The sequence below is a fragment of the Neodothiora populina genome (genome assembly GCF_041146345.1).
Source record: "Neodothiora populina strain CPC 39397 chromosome Unknown canker_contig_7, whole genome shotgun sequence".
In the NCBI taxonomy this organism is placed as follows: domain Eukaryota; kingdom Fungi; phylum Ascomycota; class Dothideomycetes; order Dothideales; family Dothioraceae; genus Neodothiora; species Neodothiora populina.
In genome coordinates this window covers 1,023,054-1,042,643 of record NW_027191415.1, presented here as the reverse complement: position 1 = coordinate 1,042,643, position 19,590 = coordinate 1,023,054, and the positions used below count along the sequence as shown (strand labels likewise).

The 19,590-nt window shown below is 51.4% G+C and overlaps 7 protein-coding genes across 9 annotated transcripts; 2 read left to right on the top strand and 5 right to left on the bottom strand.

Moving 5' to 3' along the window:
• Positions 1 to 1,837: 1,837 nt before the first annotated feature.
• AAFC00_006412 (uncharacterized protein) lies at positions 1,838 to 3,032 on the bottom strand (the record flags this gene model as incomplete). The annotated part of the gene is made up of 3 exons (XM_069346365.1): positions 1,838 to 2,722; positions 2,879 to 2,915; positions 2,962 to 3,032. 3 exons carry the CDS (start codon positions 3,030 to 3,032, stop codon positions 1,838 to 1,840), a joined length of 993 nt encoding a protein of 330 aa, XP_069197576.1.
• A 460-nt stretch (positions 3,033 to 3,492) lies between these two features.
• On the bottom strand, positions 3,493 to 5,018 carry AAFC00_006411 (uncharacterized protein; the record flags this gene model as incomplete). The annotated part of the gene is made up of 3 exons (XM_069346363.1): positions 3,493 to 4,700; positions 4,760 to 4,926; positions 4,981 to 5,018. The coding sequence occupies 3 exons, from the start codon at positions 5,016 to 5,018 to the stop codon at positions 3,493 to 3,495; spliced, it is 1,413 nt and encodes a 470-aa protein (XP_069197575.1).
• Positions 5,019 to 5,752: 734 nt separating this feature from the next.
• AAFC00_006410 (uncharacterized protein) lies at positions 5,753 to 6,943 on the bottom strand (the record flags this gene model as incomplete). The annotated part of the gene is made up of 1 exon (XM_069346362.1): positions 5,753 to 6,943. The coding sequence occupies one exon, from the start codon at positions 6,941 to 6,943 to the stop codon at positions 5,753 to 5,755; it is 1,191 nt and encodes a 396-aa protein (XP_069197574.1).
• Positions 6,944 to 7,420: 477 nt separating this feature from the next.
• Positions 7,421 to 9,837, top strand: AAFC00_006409 (uncharacterized protein; the record flags this gene model as incomplete). 2 transcript variants are annotated; one of them, XM_069346361.1, is made up of 3 exons in its annotated part: positions 7,421 to 8,623; positions 8,685 to 9,297; positions 9,356 to 9,837. In XM_069346361.1, 3 exons carry the CDS (start codon positions 7,421 to 7,423, stop codon positions 9,835 to 9,837), a joined length of 2,298 nt encoding a protein of 765 aa, XP_069197573.1. The 2 variants fall into 2 exon arrangements, with proteins under 2 accessions (XP_069197573.1, XP_069197572.1); XM_069346360.1 differs by having other exon boundaries at positions 7,796 to 8,623.
• A 2,693-nt stretch (positions 9,838 to 12,530) lies between these two features.
• Positions 12,531 to 14,561, top strand: AAFC00_006408 (uncharacterized protein; the record flags this gene model as incomplete). 2 transcript variants are annotated; one of them, XM_069346358.1, is made up of 1 exon in its annotated part: positions 12,531 to 14,561. In XM_069346358.1, one exon carries the CDS (start codon positions 12,531 to 12,533, stop codon positions 14,559 to 14,561), a length of 2,031 nt encoding a protein of 676 aa, XP_069197570.1. The 2 variants fall into 2 exon arrangements, with proteins under 2 accessions (XP_069197570.1, XP_069197571.1); XM_069346359.1 differs by having other exon boundaries at positions 12,780 to 14,561.
• A 422-nt stretch (positions 14,562 to 14,983) lies between these two features.
• Positions 14,984 to 16,018, bottom strand: AAFC00_006407 (uncharacterized protein; the record flags this gene model as incomplete). The annotated part of the gene is made up of 3 exons (XM_069346357.1): positions 14,984 to 15,840; positions 15,895 to 15,958; positions 16,013 to 16,018. The coding sequence occupies 3 exons, from the start codon at positions 16,016 to 16,018 to the stop codon at positions 14,984 to 14,986; spliced, it is 927 nt and encodes a 308-aa protein (XP_069197569.1).
• A 1,314-nt stretch (positions 16,019 to 17,332) lies between these two features.
• On the bottom strand, positions 17,333 to 18,775 carry AAFC00_006406 (uncharacterized protein; the record flags this gene model as incomplete). The annotated part of the gene is made up of 2 exons (XM_069346356.1): positions 17,333 to 18,591; positions 18,649 to 18,775. 2 exons carry the CDS (start codon positions 18,773 to 18,775, stop codon positions 17,333 to 17,335), a joined length of 1,386 nt encoding a protein of 461 aa, XP_069197568.1.
• Positions 18,776 to 19,590: the final 815 nt, after the last annotated feature.

The following is a 19,590-nucleotide window of genomic DNA, read 5'->3' as shown; positions in this document are numbered from 1 at the left end:
GTTGGCACGAGAGCCATCAGAGTGGCAGCAGTACTCATGCCCAGCTTTTCCCACTCCGGCTTGTCTTCGAGGATCGTGTCTATCTTTGCACTGCAGCTGACCGTCTTCCCAACCCCTAAAAGGAAACCCCACCGCCACTTCGCGTATCCACTCCATTCGTCCTGGATTGCGTCAAGGTAATAGCTGACCAAATCGTCGTAGCCCGTGATAGTCTTGTTCTGCTCGCCATCATAGAAATCATCCATCAGTGTAGCCGCAGCACTACTCAAGTGTCCGATCAGAGCATCCACATCTGTTTGTTTCCAACGCGTCGTGTTCACTAACGGGTACAGGATATTCCTGCTTTTTTGCTGCAAGACGTCATGCTCGGTGTTGTTGTCCGGAGGCACATCGCAATATGAATACCAGTAGTCTTGAACATTGTTGGACAATCTATGTAGCTTCGCCATCAGCGTCTGGTTGAACAGCACGCCAGTGGTGTTGAGACGATCATCGTCAATGCCGAGTTGGAAACGTCCCACTTCGGCATTGAAGTTTCCTTTTCTGGGTTCTTTGTTGGCAGCAGCTGCTTGAGTCGAAGCGAAGAGAGAGCATAGGGCAAGGAGGTAGAGGGAGAGGAAACTGATTTGTTTCATCGTAGCAATATGGAGTGATTCCAAACTGAATGATGAACAATATGTCGTACTGCACGTCCCTTCAGATGGTCCTCGAGTGCCCGACAGGGGTCAGAATCAGGTAGTCCACAGTACCTAATCTCCTCCTACATACCTCTTGACAATCATCCAAGAGAGAAAGGAAAAATCAGCAAAAGAATGAGTGTAGACAAAAAGCTGACAACCAGCAAGTAATATACCCAACGCAGCCCACTCCCCATATAGGCCACCTTCATGGCTTGCCTTAGAGATAGGCTGTTACGAAACACAGCTACATGCGCCACACTGTACTACACAACATGTATATACACGTAGATAAAGGAAAGCGACAGTAGTATGACTTGCTGCAGCATGACTAGCCAGCCGGCCGGCCGCAGTGTATGGCTGGATGCAGCATAACCCCCCGCATATACATACATATATATATGCCGGCAGATTGATTGGAGGACGACAGACTGGGGGAAAAGATCGATCGGGCAGAGATCAATGGGGCGGCCACTTGTGATGCATTGCTGCCTCGGCTGCCTCAACTAGCTACCTAATCGCAGGGTTATAGTTTTTAGTTGCGCTTACGACTTAGTAGCAGGAAGTCAGTGGGGGCTGCTTTTGTTGCTCGCGATAGGCTGCAGTACATTGACACGCGGCTTGCTCCTGGAGATTGAGGCTTACTTGTACCTGTACCTGGGGTTTGGGCGAGGCCATGTGGTAAGCGAGGCCGTGTGGCGAGTGGATTGGGGGGTTCAGCCACCACTTGAAAAGGATGATTGAGAGAACAGAAGATGTGTAGACTGGAATCGGTGTAGTAAGTACATATCCGGGATACACGGTATTTGGTCGAACATCTGAACATGCAAGTCGTGAGGGATTGCATAGATTTGATAGGACAGGGTCGCTGTTACACGAGCTGACTACCCGGGAGTTAAGTGAGCAGAGCTTGGTTGAACGAGCTGATATTTGTTGGCTGGACTTGTGTGAGATTGACTGAGCTAGCGTAAGCTGAGTAGTCACAGGTTTCGTATCCGAAATAGGGGGCACAGTGGACAGCCTTGCGGACACCAGACTGAGACCTCTGCTTCTTACGAGATGGGATCGCTTTACGGTATGCTCTTCAGATCGAAGAGACGACTGATGGACTCGCAGCAAGCTTGTCCGAAATAAGAAGAACAAGGATACAGGTATTGCTCTCATTCTACGGGCTCCACTCCATAGTTCCATCGAGGGAAATGCACAAAGATTCCCATCTCGTTCCGTACGCAGACCTCGTCTGGACTGAGACCAACCAACTTCCCCCTTTGTCGCGAATTCGATCCCGTGTCTGTAGGCCACACCTCTACCATCTGTCCGTACGTGAGACCTGTGGAATCCGTCTCGTCGATGCCCATTGCAGAGATATACGTCTCATCTGACTCTGGTGCGCTTTCGTCGAGGATCCGTTTCTTGACCTCTTCTCCAGTCAAAGACTTGGGTTTCGGTGCAGACGATCCACTTGCGTCCGTGACCGCTTGATGAAATCGCAGAATCCACGCATACGTCTTGGGACATGTAGCCTGTATCACCTCGCTCGGGGCACCCCAAACAAGGAATGCGAGATACAAAGGAAAAACGGCCTCGATATCAACAACACTGGGTCCCTTTTTGCTACCGAGTATCCAGTTTCGCCCATCAGCCAAGAACATCGTCTCGAGCATCTCGCAGGCCGAACGTAGATACGTCATGGACTCCGGCCTCGCTTTGATCATCTCAGAGGGGTCGAAAGGCGCAGGAGACATGTAGTCTTTTCTGTCGGCCACGAAATTTGGATCTGAATCAAGAGAAAAATGCTCGAAAGGAATAAAGTCGGCGGCGTGGCGGAAAAGGCCACTTTCTAGAGACCAGGCTCGGAACAGTGCTTGCATGCCACGTTCTGCTTGGTCGAGTGATTCATGCTCCAGGGGAAATTCATCCTGAAGTACGCGAAGGATGATGTTCGAGTCGCAGTAGATGTGCTTGCCGATGCTGAGGATCGGGATGCGTCGATATGATACACCTAATGCTGCCAGATCTGGACGAGGCATACATGCTGGTTGTAGCTGTTCGGGATTGTCAGTGCATGAATTGTGATTCGGTGGAGGGCTCATGATAGCGAAAGGTAGTCTTTCGGACCGTAAGTTATCGAATCAGTTGTCATGGATGATATTCGTATGTCGTTGACAGAACATGGTAGCAGCAAGGACAGGGTTACCTACACATTCTGAATAGGAAACCTCGGCCAATTTCAAGTACCTGATCCCGTCAGTGTCTCCTTAATATCGTATCAGAAGACTCATACCAATGAACCCTGTGCTGAAAGCCAGACTCTGGGTAGTAGAAGAAAACAACATCGTCCGTTTTACTATCCATGATTGTGTATCCACCATGGGTGAAGATCTTTGGAAAGTTGAGGTTGCAGTATTGATGAAAATGCACTGAATTATACTTTGCGACTAAAAATCAGAAGTATGCTCCTCTTATATCCCGCTGTATAAACTCTGCGACCGATCTCTTTGAGGAATTTAGAAACAGAGCAGGATCATCGCTTACAACATCAAGCGATAGGAAGCGTGTCGGACGTCGGGTTGGGATGCAGACGGGAGGGAAGTGTGGAGTCGGACTGGTCCGATTAGCAGCTTGGCTGACCTGACATTTATCCAGAATAGGCAACACCACAAACGCTGAACATGAACGACAGTTCACCTCACGCAGCATTACTGTATTGCGAAGTAGTTGATTTTGTATATATATTTCTCGTCATCTTGATGAGTCTGTCAGGACGACTCGAACAAGACAGTTGTCATTACTACGCATTTCACCGCTGCAGAAACTAAATCTTGTTATCTATTTTTCGAAGTAGCCTTCCCACGCCTTTCTCCAGTTTTCCCACCTTCTCCTCGAACGTTCCCGGCTTGAAAGGCTGTGCTTTCTTTATTTTTCCATGAGACGCTTCTTCCTCCGTGGGTCGATAGACCTGGTCATGGACACCGTATGACTCGGTTCCAGCTTGCGGATGCTGTGACTGAGAAGCGTATGTGTAGCTGGAATACCCTCCGACAGGATGACCGGGAGGACCAGAATAGCCAGCATTCTGGAACCCTGCGCCCGGCACATTAGGGGATTGCAATGGAGTCAGCTGACCGTATGGCGGAGGAGCGCTCGGGGTGCCTGGTAATCCCGGAGACTGTATGGAAAATGACGGTGATTGAAGGTAGTTTTGCTGTGGGTGATTGGCATACTGAACGTGCGTAAACTGTGTCGGATCATTGACCGAGTTATGACTACGAGCGGACAGATCAAAGGACGGCCCTGATAACTCGTATCTGGCGTGCTGGTAAGGCGCGCCCATGTTCGCTACATTTGAAGTTGATTGGGGAGGAGGGGGCACAGACTGCGAACTAGCACTTCGCTGAGGGGGCCCCGGGAATGACGACTGCGAGGGAGTCTGCTGATAAGACAAATGATGCGATAGCTGAGGCTGAGCCACTGATTGTGGATTGTTGCCGTGATTAGCCACGCCGACAAGACCAGTGCCAGCCTCAGCATCGGGAGGAGGAGGCGTCTTTTCTCTGTAAGCTATAGGCTCTGGTGCCGCAGGGGCGGCTGGATTGTAAGGAGCGAAAGAGGGCGTCGATTGTGGAGGAGAAATCGACGCAACCCTTTGTGGCAATGTGTAAGTGGCAGGTTGTGGTCGAGGAGAAGTGTGAACAGCTGCATTTTCCAATTTCTCCACGACTGGACTCATTGAATCTCGATGTTCGACAGGGAGCGGTCCTTCGTCAAAGTCTAGCTGGTCCTGTGGCAGAAGACGTTTCATGCATTCAAGAAATCGAGATGCGTCACTAGCGGTCCAGAAGTAGACGTCAAGAGCATGCAGTTTGAACAAGTATTTTTGCGCATTTTGGAGGTCATAAGCAGGAATACGCCACTGCGATTGACCAGGCAGACTCGCTGTCGACCTCGATGCGAGAGCATCAACTCCGATGGATACTGAATTAGACTGCTGATGCTTGTACTTGACAACCACAGAGTCGAGATCTGTGCGCATCCTGATCAGATCATGACACGGACACAAACCTAGGAAAGACCTGACTTACATCCGTCAAATGAGTCCTGATCCGGAGTTCCTGCTGAGTTTGCGATTTCTATCCTCGCTCGTCGCTGAGACACATCTTGATAGAGGTAAAGATAAGAGCGTCTATCGAAGCGATGATGAGCAGGCTTCGAAGTCGGGGGTTGGAAAAAGTAGTGAACGTCAACGAATCTACAGGTAATTAGACTTGGAAACAGTGATAAAAGTGCTGTTCACTCAACGCACAAGGTCAACAGTAGGTTTTCTCCTGGGAATGGAGGCATATCTCAAGCAGCTTGTCTCTGAGCGCGTTGATTGCGCACTAAATCAGTAAGAGTAATGTACACTTGTACAAATTCAATGAGAGAGTCGATATAGTCGGTACACAGGAAGTGAAAGGTGTATTCAGTCAGAAACAAGAACACGAGCTTGTAGACCAGCTCGTGGAACAGTAACAAAGAAAGCATGACGGACAACATGTCAGCAGCAAGTCTTTAGACCTTGAGCTCCTGACATGTGAGGCGGCAAGCCGAGTAGGAACGCAGACCCTTGTCAGCCTCATTGGTCAAGCTCAGGGTGGACGAGCAACATCGGGCGCTTAACGAGATGAATGAGTACAGTAAGATGGTGGTACAGCACGACGAATATGGTAATTGGATGAGGCTCCTGAGGCCAAGCGGCGCGTATGCACGATGGACGAGATGCGGGAAAGTCGAAGCGAGGCGGAATGTACTGTACATGTACAGCAAAAAGAGCAAACAGAGTGCAAACATTGGGGTATGGAAGCCAAAGTTTCCATCTAGGAAGAGCATCGACTTCTCGGACTAGCAACAATTGTTATATAGTCTATACCGATTCAGCTGCATACTATTCTCCGTCGGCCTCGGAGCTGGAGTGGCCGCCATTGCTCAATTTACGCAACGGTCTGCTGACCTTGCATGCCGATATCTCACGCGGTAGGTATGCTTTAGGGAAGGAAAGAAGTCCACATTAGTGAAAGAGAATCCTTGGATAGCCCTTATGCTGTCGGGCTGGCTTTCTTCTCCGCCAGTCTGGTCCGAATGGCACTACTGCTCAATTTGTCCTTGTAGCTCGATTGGTCTGATATCTCTGTAGCCGTAGCATCGCTCGTCGGATCTAACACGTCTACCTCAAAGACCTGCAACTCGGACCAGCCCTTCTCCGCTCGCTTTTCGTTGATGGCCTTGCCGCCAGAGCGAGTCTCTCCAGACAGAACAAGATTCGTGATACTCTCGTCAGTGATGGTAGGACCAAAGGGATCTACGATCTCGACGAATCTAAACTCCAGTGCATTGCCATATCGTACCGTGACTACATGCCCATTGGGTCCGTCATTCTTGACCTCTTCCACGACAGGGCTCCTGGAGTCTGGAACATTGAAGTCCATGATATCACTCAAGAATTGATATGTCGAGGATTGACGTTGAGACCAGGACTCCAAGTATTCGGCGTGTTTCTTGTTCTTCAACAACTCGTCCCCTGTGATGCCAAGCGTGATGATACCATTGCTGTCATCCAATGCAAAGGCAGTCATGGTGAGAAGTAATTTGTGGCCAAGGTGGAGATGGTCAAAAGTGCCACCAACCGCAGTATGGTGGTGTTTTTTATGTGCTGAACTTGACTCGGCATATTTTGATGCTGAACCTTCCGTTGACTTTTCCACGTTGGAATGCTTGTGGTGCCCATGAGAAGCGTGCTGCTTGGCCGCGACAAAGGCTCGGACAAAGGCTTCACCAGCATCAGTCTCTACCCCGAAAGCATACTGCCATTGACGACCACTTCCTGCTAGGGTCACCAGATCTACAACAGGACCGAAAGGAGAGTTTGCAGTTGAAGTGGCATCCGGTGACCAAGCTATCGGTATAATGCGAGCGTCAACGCCATCGCTGTCCTCAATATTGATGTTGTCTGCGGTGGCGAGCACACAAACGAGCTTGTAGACAGCAGCAATAATGGTTTGCGTGCGATCGTACAAAGATGCCCTTGGTTCTGTGTCTTTGCCAACAAGATGAGGAATGGCCAAGGCAATGTCCAGTACTGCAGGGCGAACGGTTTCTTGTGTTGCAGATGCGACTTCCTTGAGCACTTCAGACAGCGTTTCACCATAAGCGGCCTTGAGTGCAGAGACAGAAACAGTGGAGGGAGGAGGAAGAAGCAACAGAAAGGTCGCAGGAGCACCGTCTGCCATGGCGCAGATATTTGTGCTCGCGAATCCTTGATGTTCTGCTTATCAGGCGGTGGATGTGATTTTATGGTAGACTTGAGCAAAGTATTATCACCTGATTAGAAGGTCGCTTTGAGCGGATCAAGCTGTGTGAGCCTCCAGAAAAGAACCCTCGATTTCGAATCAATCTACACTTGATATTGCACAGTGACGAGATATAGAGTTCTTTGTTTCAGCAGCCCAGTCGAGATGAACTACATCATACCCTAACCATCCACTCGAGCTGCTAGAGGTATAGTCTTTCTCCATCTGAAGCGGGTGCCGAACTGGTCTTGGCGTTTACCATACACGTTCCAGCCAAACCCGACATATCTCATTATAGATTCTTGATACCGGACTGCAGCTAGACAGAGAGGCATATCGAGAATCGAGAAGTTGAGTGACGGTAGACTGGAACAAGGGACATACACACTCATACCAAAGAATCGAGTCTCGAACCACATGCCGTCTAAGACGAAACCCACGAAAACAGCATCGGATAGGAGTACGGCGGCGGGTATCTTGCAAGGAGGCCAGACGCTTGGAGCCATCGCGTCGCCCAATCTCGGCGTCAGACCCAACACATCCCCGCAACCCGCGTTGTCGCAATCGAGCACTCATACCCTTAACGAGCACCAGCTTAAGGTTGTTGTTGATACACGCACTCCCTCTGACAGGTTCGGGCTCAAAACTGCAACAGCGACAGCAGCAGCAGCTCCCAGAACAGCAGGAGCACCAAAAACAGCAGGAGCAGGTCCAGGTTTCGCCATCGACAGCAGGAACACGCTTTCGACATCACAACAACCCACATTCACTCTACCTTCTCGGTCAGCGCCAATGTCTGGCGGCTTGTCGCAGAATGCGCCAGCCTTCGAGACGCCAAAGAAGTCGGCCCACGATTACGACCGCAGTCCTGGTGAGCTGCATCTGAGTGACTTTGGACACAACCAGAGAATGAATCCCTACGCATCGCCGCCATCACAACAGTCTCAGGCTCAGCTTCAGTCGCAATCGCATTCACAGTCAACTGCCCCACGAGAAGAAGGTTACCCTTCAGGGACGGGCCCAAACATTCTCCTGCAACAAGCAACTCCTCAGGGCCAAAGTTTTACTTCACCCACTTCGTCCAACTCTTCCAACGTGCCAGGTATATTGCAACCGGGCAGTGGTGCAGGCGCGGGCACAGCTACAGGCACAGGCGCTTCGAGTAGCAGATCGCCCTCGACGACAACTTACACGGCGTCCAGGACAGTGCCTACCATGCCTCCCCTCAACACCAATGCTCAACAGTACAGCCCTTCTGCCCGTCCCACCCTCGGCTCGTCACACAGTCACTCGAGATCCAGTCCTGCTGGCATGGACCAAAAGTACATTCCCTTCTCTGCCACGACACCGATAAAGTCATACAGTCCTCAGACGCCCAACATGGCAATGTCACATTCTCCCCTAGGTCTTTCCGATATCAGACCTAGAACCCAGGGAGATTATAGCCATGACTCTTACAGCACAAATCACGTCTTCGACCACCCCCCGTCGCAGACGAAATGCAATTACCAAGCTCCGTGGGCGACCTACGCCTTTGACTGGTGCAAATGGCCTGTACACAACGGGAATGGATGTGGCAAAATGGCAGTGGCCAGTTATCTCGAAGACCCGCATAACTTTGTGAGAGACTTATGCTTGTCAATGAACAACTGCAATTGCACGCTAACCTTGTTCTTTCAAGATCCAAATCGTCGACACTCAGGTTGTACCCCAAGAAGTCACGAGCCCTGGCGCTCCACCTTATGCTCTCGACTTTGTCAAGGTCGCCGAGGCCACCTGCGCGTACCCCGTGACTCGCATATCGTGGGAACCTCCGTCCTCGTCCAAACAGTCAACTGACCTCCTAGCCACGTCGGGAGACCACTTGCGACTATGGTCCCTGCCGCAGTCTCATCAATCAGCCATAAGCAACAACATCAACCGCTCGTCAGCCGTCAACCAGCGCGACCCTGTTGCTCAGAAGCTACAACCCTTGGCACTCTTGTCGAATTCCAAGACGCCTGAGCACACTGCTCCTTTGACTTCTCTAGACTGGAACACTCTGTCCCCCAAGCTTATCATCACCTCCAGTATCGACACTACCTGCACCATCTGGGATATCCCGACCCTTACAGCCAAGACGCAATTGATTGCGCACGACAAAGAAGTCTTCGACGTGCGCTTCTGCGCTGGCAGCATCGACGTGTTTGTGAGTTGCGGCGCAGATGGTAGCGTGAGGATGTTCGATCTGCGGAGTCTTGAGCATAGTACCATCATCTATGAGCCGTCGGACAAGACCGAGAAGGTCGACAAAGGTATGTGCAACAAAGTTCCTCGACAATTGACTCGGCTCTGACTCGTTTCACCTCACAGTATCACCTCCCGGAGTTCCGACTTCGCCCACGAAACCTTCGCATACACTGTCGACTGCGCCACCACTTCTTCGACTGGCTGCTTCGCCTCACGATGCGCATCTCCTAGCCACTTTCGCCGCGGATTCCAACGTCATACGAATCCTCGACGCGCGACAGCCAGGCACTGCTCTTTTGGAGCTACGAGGTCACGCAGCCGCGCTCAACTCGATCGAATGGAACCCCAGTCGCCGGGGCATGCTCGCCAGTGGTGCAGACGACTCCCTGGTCCTGGTCTGGGACCTCTTGAACGCCAGCAATAGCACAGGCGTCAATGGTGGCAGCGCACACGGGGACTCGCAAGCAAAGGGACCATCGGCCAGCTGGCGATGCGACTACGAGGTCAACAACATCAGCTGGGCACCACAGAGTGCTCTGACGGGCCAGGGTGGCGATTGGCTGGGCGCTGTCGGTGGCAGAGGAGTCTGGGGTGTCAAGCTATGATCGGTGGCGAGCCATCGGCTGTATACATACTTAGACACCAAGGAAGAGAAAAACGCGCACTACGAATACGAAGACCCGGTCGACTGGTCACACTCTATTTGTTTTCAGCAATTTGGCAATGCTGCGTCATCACGTGCATTCAAGCGAAGAGGGAGCGAACTTCCCAGCCTAGCCAAGCCACAGCAATTGAGCGTCCAACGAGAGTTAGCTCCACGCCCAAGAACAGCCCCTCTCAAGAAGCTAACTTTGACATCGATGGATGCAAGCATAGGAAGGCTTGACCTGATCGATAGAGAACAACAAAGCACAAGAAACGGAGCGAGAAATTGATGCATACATGAAGCTAACACGGGCACTGGCATGGGAGGTCCTGAGTGCGGCGTTGGGCTGTCTCCTTGATTTTGTAAAAGGCTAGGGGGAGGGCGAGACGGGCAGAGAGAGGGAGGTAGGGAGGTGAAGAGAATGAACATCATCGCGGAGAATTCAGTTCTTGGTCGGATGCAAGCTTCGCTTTGCTCCCTCCGATGCGGATATCGTTCTTGTCTCGAGGGTTGTAGATGTAGATTGTGCTAGCATGCTTATGCCTTTTGTCTCCGACCTACGCATATCCTGGATCGACTTTGGGGCTTCCGATGGTCCGGCGTGTTCGCGTGGTGGCTCTCCTGGGTCCTTGCTCTGAGCTGTGATCGTGACATTGGGTCCGTGCTGTACTCCCCACGGATTATGCTCAGAGGGCTGTATCGTACTAGAGGTTGTCTTCCGTACTGCAACGCCGCAGATCGTCAGTCATAGCCTCTGCAGCATACAGGTGGGCGTCCAGGCAGCGTAATCGAAGTGCTCTCAGGACGCGGAATGCGCGCCAGGCTGTCATGTCGGCCAAACCCCTCTGGGATAGTCTAGCCCCACAGCAGCACTCAGGGGTCCTATTGGAGAAGCTCACCTCCCTCTCGCGAATGAGAATGCGCGCAGCAGTCTTCATTCCCTTTGCCACCTCAAGACCTCTATTCAAGATGCCACATCAATACCGATGCCCATTTCATGCGTCCCCATCTGCCCATGGCCTGCAAGCGTCTTGCAAAATTCCTGTTCTGTAGCTTCCGCTTCCCATATCTCTGCATCTCATTCCTCGACCTCAATCTTAGTGATATACTGCCCGGGCACAACCACAAGCCCGACAAATCGTCTAATCATATCGACTTTGATATTCGTCTGTCGAGGGTGCGCGGCCGCTACTGCTGCGGCTGCGGCTTGCTGCACCGCTGATGCTGGGGGGTGGCGGTATTCGTGCGTCAGAGAGAGGATGATGTTACGATCCTTTGCTTTTCGTGAGTATGAATGTAGGGTGCCAGGTAGAGGTGGGGGTTGAGGGTGGGGACATATATATATATACCTTGTCGGTGCATTTCATTGAGCCCACGAAGATTCGTGTGTCGGTAGTGTGGACTCGGAGGGTTTTGTTTATTAGCGAGAGGAGGAAGGGTATGGATTCCTCGCTCATTGTGATCAAGGTAGTTAGTTGGGGTCGTTTGAGGTGAGAGGTACCTTGGTGGAATTATTGTTCGAGGAGGGATTGCGGAGGCGTGGTCATGGAAGGGACGGTTAGGGCTCGCCGCGCTGTTGATGCGCGACGTCACTCCGAGGTCGAGGTCGAGCTTTGGAATAACACTTACTGGAACTCATACCTTTAATTCCTCTGTGTCCCTCAGTCTTAGTCGTTGAATGTGCTTCCTACATGTCCCTCAATGATACAAAGACGATGCGGTGTGAAGAGCCTTGCCGGGTAGCCCCAGCCTCCTAAGATACTTCCGGTAACGGTAAGGTGACTCAGCCAGGCAGATCTGACAAAACACGTGCGGTCTCGGTCTTGTCTCATGGACTTAGCTGCTATCATCTGAGTCTTGCAGTTTGCCAGCTAGCCTTCTAGTCGTATACCTTCATGTCATAGGATGGAGAAAGAACAACAAGACTTGGACCTCCATGAGTACCCCTCCTCGACTCGAAGAGCACTCAGAAGCCAGTATGAGGTCGATACCCGCGCATACACAAGACCTCTAACACGGGCTCAAGACTCCAAAAACGGCTACGACTTTGCCCGGGGTTAGTTCTGGTGCGGGAGTTTGTCTTGTGACATGCATGGCTCAAGTGTAGGTGCAGCTGGGCTTCTTGCGAGCTTACGTCTTGTGAACATCCCCCCGATGCTTTCATAGCATGAGGCTTGAGTGAGTGCATCGCGTGCTGGTGTGAGACGGCTTCAAGATAACGATTCGCATGATCTCCGATGCGGGTATTGGTCTATCTAGCAACTTTCGATGCGAATGGACTACCGTAATCACAACAAAACGAGGCATCCATCAGCTTGAACTGGAATGCAAAAGTAAGTGGGAAAGTTACGTGAAGTAGTACAGGTTCAGGGACCTCACTTCTTCCATGGTGATCTTGTCAGATCCATTGATATAGACTGGCTTGGCGCCACCCTCTGCTCACCTGTCTCTGACTCCACTTCTGTTTCTGCTACATCCACCCCTTTGGCCATCTCTACAGTTCGTCTCTTCCTTAATATCTCTTTGCTTTGTTTCCTCACCATGACAAGAGTCAAATCGCGCATCTCGTATGCGCCTCCGCAGTATGATTTTGATTTACATGACGTCCGCCCATCAAACCCAGTGTCGCCCAGCATATCACGTACGCAGAGAATGAAGAATTTGAACAGGATGAGAGGTGTAGAGAGAGCAGACGACAGAAGAGATGAGTGCAAATTCTCATGGCATATAGTCCACCGCCAGGCATTGATAGTCCTTGTCGAGGAATACAGCTTGACTTGGACAGAAACTACCTCAGTCTTCAACGTCTTCTTCGCAGATGATTGGCAAGCAAAAGGGTTTCATAGGGGATTGCCCAAGAGCACGATCTCTACACAGTATCATGAACGAATGAAAGACCCCATGTCCAAACCATGGCAGAGAGCGACTACGACTCCCATGCCACCAGAGAGCAAGGCCGAGCTTGTTGACCTCATCCGCAGAATCACAAGCTCCAGATCCCCAGTTCTACCACAATTGGCATCACTGTCGCTATCGTCACCAGCAGGCAGATCGCCCCCTACACCAGTGAGGCCAAAGACTACTATTGCAAGTCGTCCTAGTGTTGCTCGTCAACCGTCGCGTTCTGCCAAAAAGTCGCATAATTCGCCTCTCCAGAGCATCGACCGACACATCCAAAGCCAGATCCCAATTGCCAGGGCTCAGACCCCGAAGCCCGACCCACCGCTCTTCGTGCGAGTTGGACCTCGTCTGATTGGCCAACATGTCGATCAGTCCTATCAGTATAGGACCATTACCGAGCAAGAAGCCCATCCTCCTCTACCTGCGATTCTTTTTCGATGCTACGATGCCACCAATCAAGGCTTGAACGGACCCCAAGGCTTCGTAGCTGGTCGATATATCACCTGCAACAGCCCCATCGCACAAGCTCCACATTGCAGTGACCCCGTCCTGTTCTCGGAGATTGAGAACCACATGAACCGCAACCCCGTCGCGTCGCCATTCGTCAGCACTGCCACAGAGCTCTTCTGGATCATCCGTCTCGCTCTGAAAGGCGTGCAAGCAGGTAAACGAAACATACACATCAGCTTAATCAACGCCGAGAAACTCGGCACCGCCTACTACCCACCTCCATACCACAAAGAGCTGACCAACAAACGCGTCTTCACCAAAGGCGCCTGGAACTACGTCGGCAAATGCGAACGCCTAATCTGGGCCACGATCCCTCCTTCCGCCATCCTACGCGACATGCACATCGACGAGCTCCTGCATCACGTCTCCGCCAGCCCCGTCATGTCCGCAGCCATGCAACTAGACTGCATCGGCACGAACCGCGTCGGCCTGCCCAAGCTGCGCAAACACCTCAAGCAAGCCCCCGTATCTCTCGACCACCGCGTGACAGAAGGCCTCGCCTCGCTCCTGCTCCTCTTCGGAGCCACCGCCTTGACGCCCGCGCTCATGATCACCAAGCTCGTCTCCGACGTCGTCCAGGGCTGGGATATAACCCTCGACGCAGACTCGCCGTCTCGATGGGCTCATCTAGCCGGCTTCTTCGCCTATGTCATCACCAATGACGCAGGTGTGCGCCTGCGCGTCGACGACGCCTGTTTGCGTGCTCTCGGAGACGCCTTCCTGGCTGGTCTGAGATGGAGTCTAATGGGGCCTGTCGTGGGCGGTGCGGGAGGAGGGGTCGATGGGGATGCCGTCTTGCTTGCTGAGAAGAGAATGCAGAGGAAAGCTGTGAGTATCGGGTTGGGGTCTGAGTGGTCGTCGTCTGGTACTGCTATTGACTCTGCTAGAGCGCGCCGCGATGCTCTCGCTTTGTCCGCGGCAACTGGTCATCGTTGTGTCATGTCTGCTGTCGTCGTCGACTCTCCACTGAGTCATGGGAGTCGTCGTGTTCAGACTGCCGCTGCCGCCGCCGCTGCTGCTGCTGGTTCTGACGAGGAGGACGACGAAGAACGCCGTACAGACAATCCACAATGGGACGATGAAGACGAGTACTACGAGGTTCTTGATACCGAGGGACACGAAGAGCTAGCTGGACATGGTCAACACAACGACGACGCAGAGAACACCGACGACGATGACGAGCATCAACGATATGAAGCTGATCGTCGACACGAGGATCAGAGTCAAGATGATAGCGAAACCGAGGGAGACGAAATCTTCTGGATCGATTGAACTTTTTTGTGATTCGATTTGGATTGATTGGTATTGCATTCTATCTCTACGACTTCTACCAAAGTCAAGTCTCTCCTTCTCAAAAACAGAAAAACGCCTCACACAGAAGGCGTACATTAGCAGACATGAGAAACAAAAAAAGAAAAGGGAAACAAGAGAAAAAAGGTAAAGAAAAAGGGTTGAGCGAGCCAGTCGTGTCTGTTCCCCTTTCTCCTTCATTTCATCCAAAAACGCCATGCCGATGCTAGTGAAGACAAATGAGAAGATCCCAAAAGGATGAGGATAGTAACAAGTGTTGCGAGTGGATTGGTGCGGATGCAATGATGAGTGCAGTGAGCCTGGAGAAATGGGTCAGCTGTGAAAGTGTAACATAAACAATCCAGACAAATTTCACCTCCAAAGACGTTGTAGTTTTCAGTCGCTCAGTGAGTGGTAAAGTACCAGATGATGATGATCAGAGCAATGATGACGAGAATTGCAATGCAAATAAGCAGACACCACCACTTCTTTCTCCTGGCAGAGCGCGCCTTCTCTGTGGCAACACCAAGATGCTCGTTGGCTTGGACCATGTGAGTGTTGGTCTCCTCGGCCTTTTCTTCGATGTTCTGGATCAAGGGCTCCTGTTGCACAACAATGGCATCGAGATCCTGGAACAGCTGTGCCAACTCCATCATGGTCTTCTCGATCTGCTGGATAGCGTCGTGTCGCTGTTGGACGTTGCGCAGAGTGCTCTGGGCCTGTCCTCGTCGGTCTGCGTTCATCAGAGCCTGCTGGAAGATCTGAGTGTCGCCGCCGGCTTCAGTGGCCTCGCGGATCTCTTCCTCCGACGCATCGGGGTTGACAATAAGATATTGTCTACGCTGCTGCTCCTGCACTTCTCTTCGGAATTGCGACTCGACCGTCTGGAAGTTGTTGATGGCCTTGCGGATCCTGCGGTCAAGAGCGTTGACCTGAGGTTCGTTGCGCGGCTGTCGTGCCTCTGGTTGCGACTTGATCTTCCTGACGCGGTCGGCGAGCGAGCGGTATGTCGACATGATGTCTGCACCCATGGCGTCGATTTCCTTGTTGGTTGATCCCGTGCCGGCGGTGAATTGGCGCTGCACGCGCTGCAGGTCCGTCAGTCGTGAGTCGAGTTCGTCGATTGCTTTGCCGACATCACGGCAGCTGTTCAGGATTGCATTGGGGTCTTTTGGGGTAGCGCCTCGCTCAGAATATGGGTCGTCGAAGGGGTTGTTATTGTTGTTCTGGATGGGTTGCATCTCGAGGTCTGCCGTAGGGCCTGAGGTTTGATGATTAGCATCGAGTCCTGGTAACATGCAAGAGATAGACATACGATATGTCGGAGGGGTATCATAGTTGTCCGAAGCATACGGATTCGAGTTGCCATAACCGTTGTACTGTGAGAAGAATCAATATCCAGCGCTGCGACAGCAAGAATATGTTGAGCTTACAGCCATGTTTACGACAAGCTAAAAAAAGGGGGTCGATGATGTTCTTTGACCAGCAATGAGAACGAAGACGACAACAGAGAGACAAGAAGACTTTTGAGATGATATGTTTCTTAAGCAAAAACAATGTTCAATATACAACGAGAAAAAAAACCAAAAACAGAAAGTAGGATTGGGATATAGCATTAATAGCAGGAAAGAGCAAACAGTAAAAGGCAGGTACGACAGGTACAGGAACAGGTACAGGCACGATTCAAGGAGGTCGTGTTTCGTTGCGCGTCTAAACCTAAATCCAGCCCTGCCGCGAACTCAAAACAGAACCCGGTCAGTGCACGCCCGCCTGCGGCACCTGCTGCACCTGCTGCAACCTGAGCCTTGACCCTGTTTTCGCTCTCTCGCCTTCGCTCCTACGCTCTCGCCCTCGCCATCGCCCTCCTTCTTCTCCAGACTAAGAGGTACCTTACTCTAAGCGCAAGCAGCCAACAGCGAACGACACAGGAACACAAGCGCTCGAACCCCTATCAGACCCCTGAACTTGTAGAACCTTAACCTACCTTTCCCGTAAGAGACAAAGTCCAGCACAGGCGGCAGCAAAGAAGCTCCGGGGCCTCGGGATTGGCTCTTTTACGAGCAGGAAAAAGGGTAAAGGCACTGTACTCGGTGCTGGCATCATTATCGCTTAGCGCGAACCGCAAATGCTCAGCCTGGTACATCTGTTTCTATTCTTGTTTCATACAGTAGAGTCGCCGCAAGGCAGACGGATATTGTGTGGTGCTTGTACGGTGAGATGGACTAAGCTACTTCACGCTGCGCTACAGAGATCGCCTTTTCTTCTTCTAGGATATCGTAGATGTCGTAGTGTTGTGGGTTACATCATTTGCTCGTATTGTACTTTTTATATGTGACTGCCTGTAAATCGTTAGTTTGAAGCGTGAGTATATTTCGCCACGATCAGGTCAGTGATATGTCATGGACTGACCAAGGTAGCTCACGATGGACATTGCATTCTTTCGAAAGCAGCACGAAAGATGCGCGCTTACGGTGACTCGGTGTGGTGTCCTCATCAGGTCATCTTCGCCCCAGCCGCCCAGCAGATATGTCTGGCTTTCATCCAGGATCAGCATCATCACTATCATCCTTCCCACACAATACTGCGACAGAGGATAAGCAAAAACGATCGGAGTCATGTGCTGTTAATGTTTCTAAATTCATCACCGTGTCTAAATCATTGATCTACAAAGTGGGTATACTGCCATCTCGGAGCCTCTCCGCCGTGCTCATCATTGTCTGAGCCACACGCATTCTTGTCTATCGTCGCCTCTCCTATGCCTTGTCCCATCGCTTGGTCTCATCGCCACCTTCCCAGAACTTTTCCTCATAACCGAGTTCTTTCTTTGTTGCCTCAACCAACTCTTGGGGACCCATGTTTTTACCGAGGTTGTCCGAGATCTTGATGCATGATCTGCCTGCAGCCTCGCTCAGCTTGATGACGATGTTGAGCGGTACGCTCTTTTCTCCATTGCTCTTCCTGACGAAGTCATTGGTAAAGTATGTGCCGACACCGAAGCTCGGGGTGAGTTTGGCAGCCTGCGTCATATGCAAGTACTCAATGCATCGTTCCACATTCAGCGAATCAGAAAAGACAATGGTCTTGGGAGTGACGATGTTCTGCCCATCGTAAAATGCACGCATCCTCTTGATGAACTCTTCCGGATCGCCCGAGTCCTGTCGAACGCCAGTCCATGCTTCAGCATAGCTCGGGTTGGGCATGTCTCGCGACGGGTCCAGTGAGTTACCTGGTGGCACTGGTTGTTTGAAGGCGCCGAGGAAGTTCGGTGTACCAAACGTGTCGGTCAAGGCAATGCTGAGCACACCTCTGCCAAAAGTGCCGGTCCAGTATTGTAGAGCAGTTTCGTTGGCCTTCTTGTAGTCGTTGGTGATGGCGGCGATACCCATAAACCACTCGTGAGCCACTGTACCGACGGGAGCGACTCCATACTTCATGGCGAAATGGACATTGCTGGTTCCAGCCCAGGTGCCTCTATAGCCTCGCTTGGCGCCCTCAGTTTTCGCGTCGTTCAATCCTTGCATGACCAGATTGTGTGTCTTGTAGTCCCTCCTCCTTCTGCTTCCAAACTCGGAAAAGGCGCAACCGGCCTCGAGCAATCTCAGTCCCTTCTCCTTTGCATTTTCTCTTTGTCCAGAGTGATCCCAGTCCGTGTCACAGAACTTGAAATACGCTTCGGACGTCAAGGCGAGAAGCGGGATCTCGTACAGTATGGTCTGCAACCACTTTCCCTTTACTGACAATGAAACTTCTCCCTTGTCTGATGGGCTCAGTGTGTCCGTAGGTTCCAGGGGTTCAAAGGTCAACTTGACCTGCTCACTCGGATAGAGGCGGAAATCCTTGAGGAAGTCAAGATATTCTGAGCTGAAGTAGGGACAAGAGGCCTTGAGGAAGTCAAACTCTTCCGGAGACAGCCTGACTTTCTCCAACTTTGCTATCTGCTCCTTCAACCAGTCGTAGGCGGCGCGGTTCAGTCTCATGTCATGCGTCCGGTTGGTGAACTTGTATGCGACATCTGTTTCAGGTCAACAAGCTGTCACACAGCCGTGCGGGTCCTGTGCCTTGGGCTTACCAACGTCTGGGAAGTACTTCAAGACGGCGCATTGCATCGTGAGCTTGTACAAGTCGGTATCCAGCAGAGAGAAGATGCCCTCTGGGACTTGATCAGCAGCACCGTCCGACATGGTTCCGTTCGCCATCTTGGAATCGAGACTGATTGCAAAAAGACGCTTCTGCGCGCGCAATTGATCTTATGTTATAGTGAAATGGCTTAGTGAGGATGGAAGTTTGTTGCAACATGCATGACGCAGCAATGCTAGGGTTTCACGAACGGCGACAAACTTTGGCTACCTAGCTGTGACTGTGACTGACTATGACTGTGAAAGGTGGGAAGTCAATAGTGGGGCAGATAGAGCCGGGAATAGCTGCGGGGCATACTGGAATGAATCTGGATGGAGCCATACTGTATCGCATATAGCGAAGAATGAACAATGTCGGTTGATTGTGTCGAGACAAAATTGTGAAAGACCTCGAGTATGAGCAGGTACATAATAGTGCTCCAGTACAGCAGGCAGGCGTGAACAGAGAAGCACTAGTAAGGTAACGACCCAGAAGTAACTTTGTATAGGACATGTACAAGCACCAGAACGCGCAGCGAAGACATCACCCAAACGGACAAGAATACGCAACATCCTATTAAAATGCGCAACGTCCTATTCGATCATGGTCGGATGCCTTGTGTCTTCCTAAGAGGCATCCCTTGACTCTGACGGCCAGATATCCTCTGAGGCGTTGTACGTTGCAGTGAATTACAGAGTGTCTACTCCCTCGACCCGTCGTAGCTACGTTGGTCGGTCTAACTGCTTGACGTGTTTCAAATGCAGTCTTCTGCTTCAAACCATTCTTCACATTTTTTGACCTGGAAGGCAATCGCCGTGACTTTCTGGTCTGAATCACAGCACAGTACCTTACCAATGTCTTACGAACATGTAATTGTGGGAGAACCATCGACGTA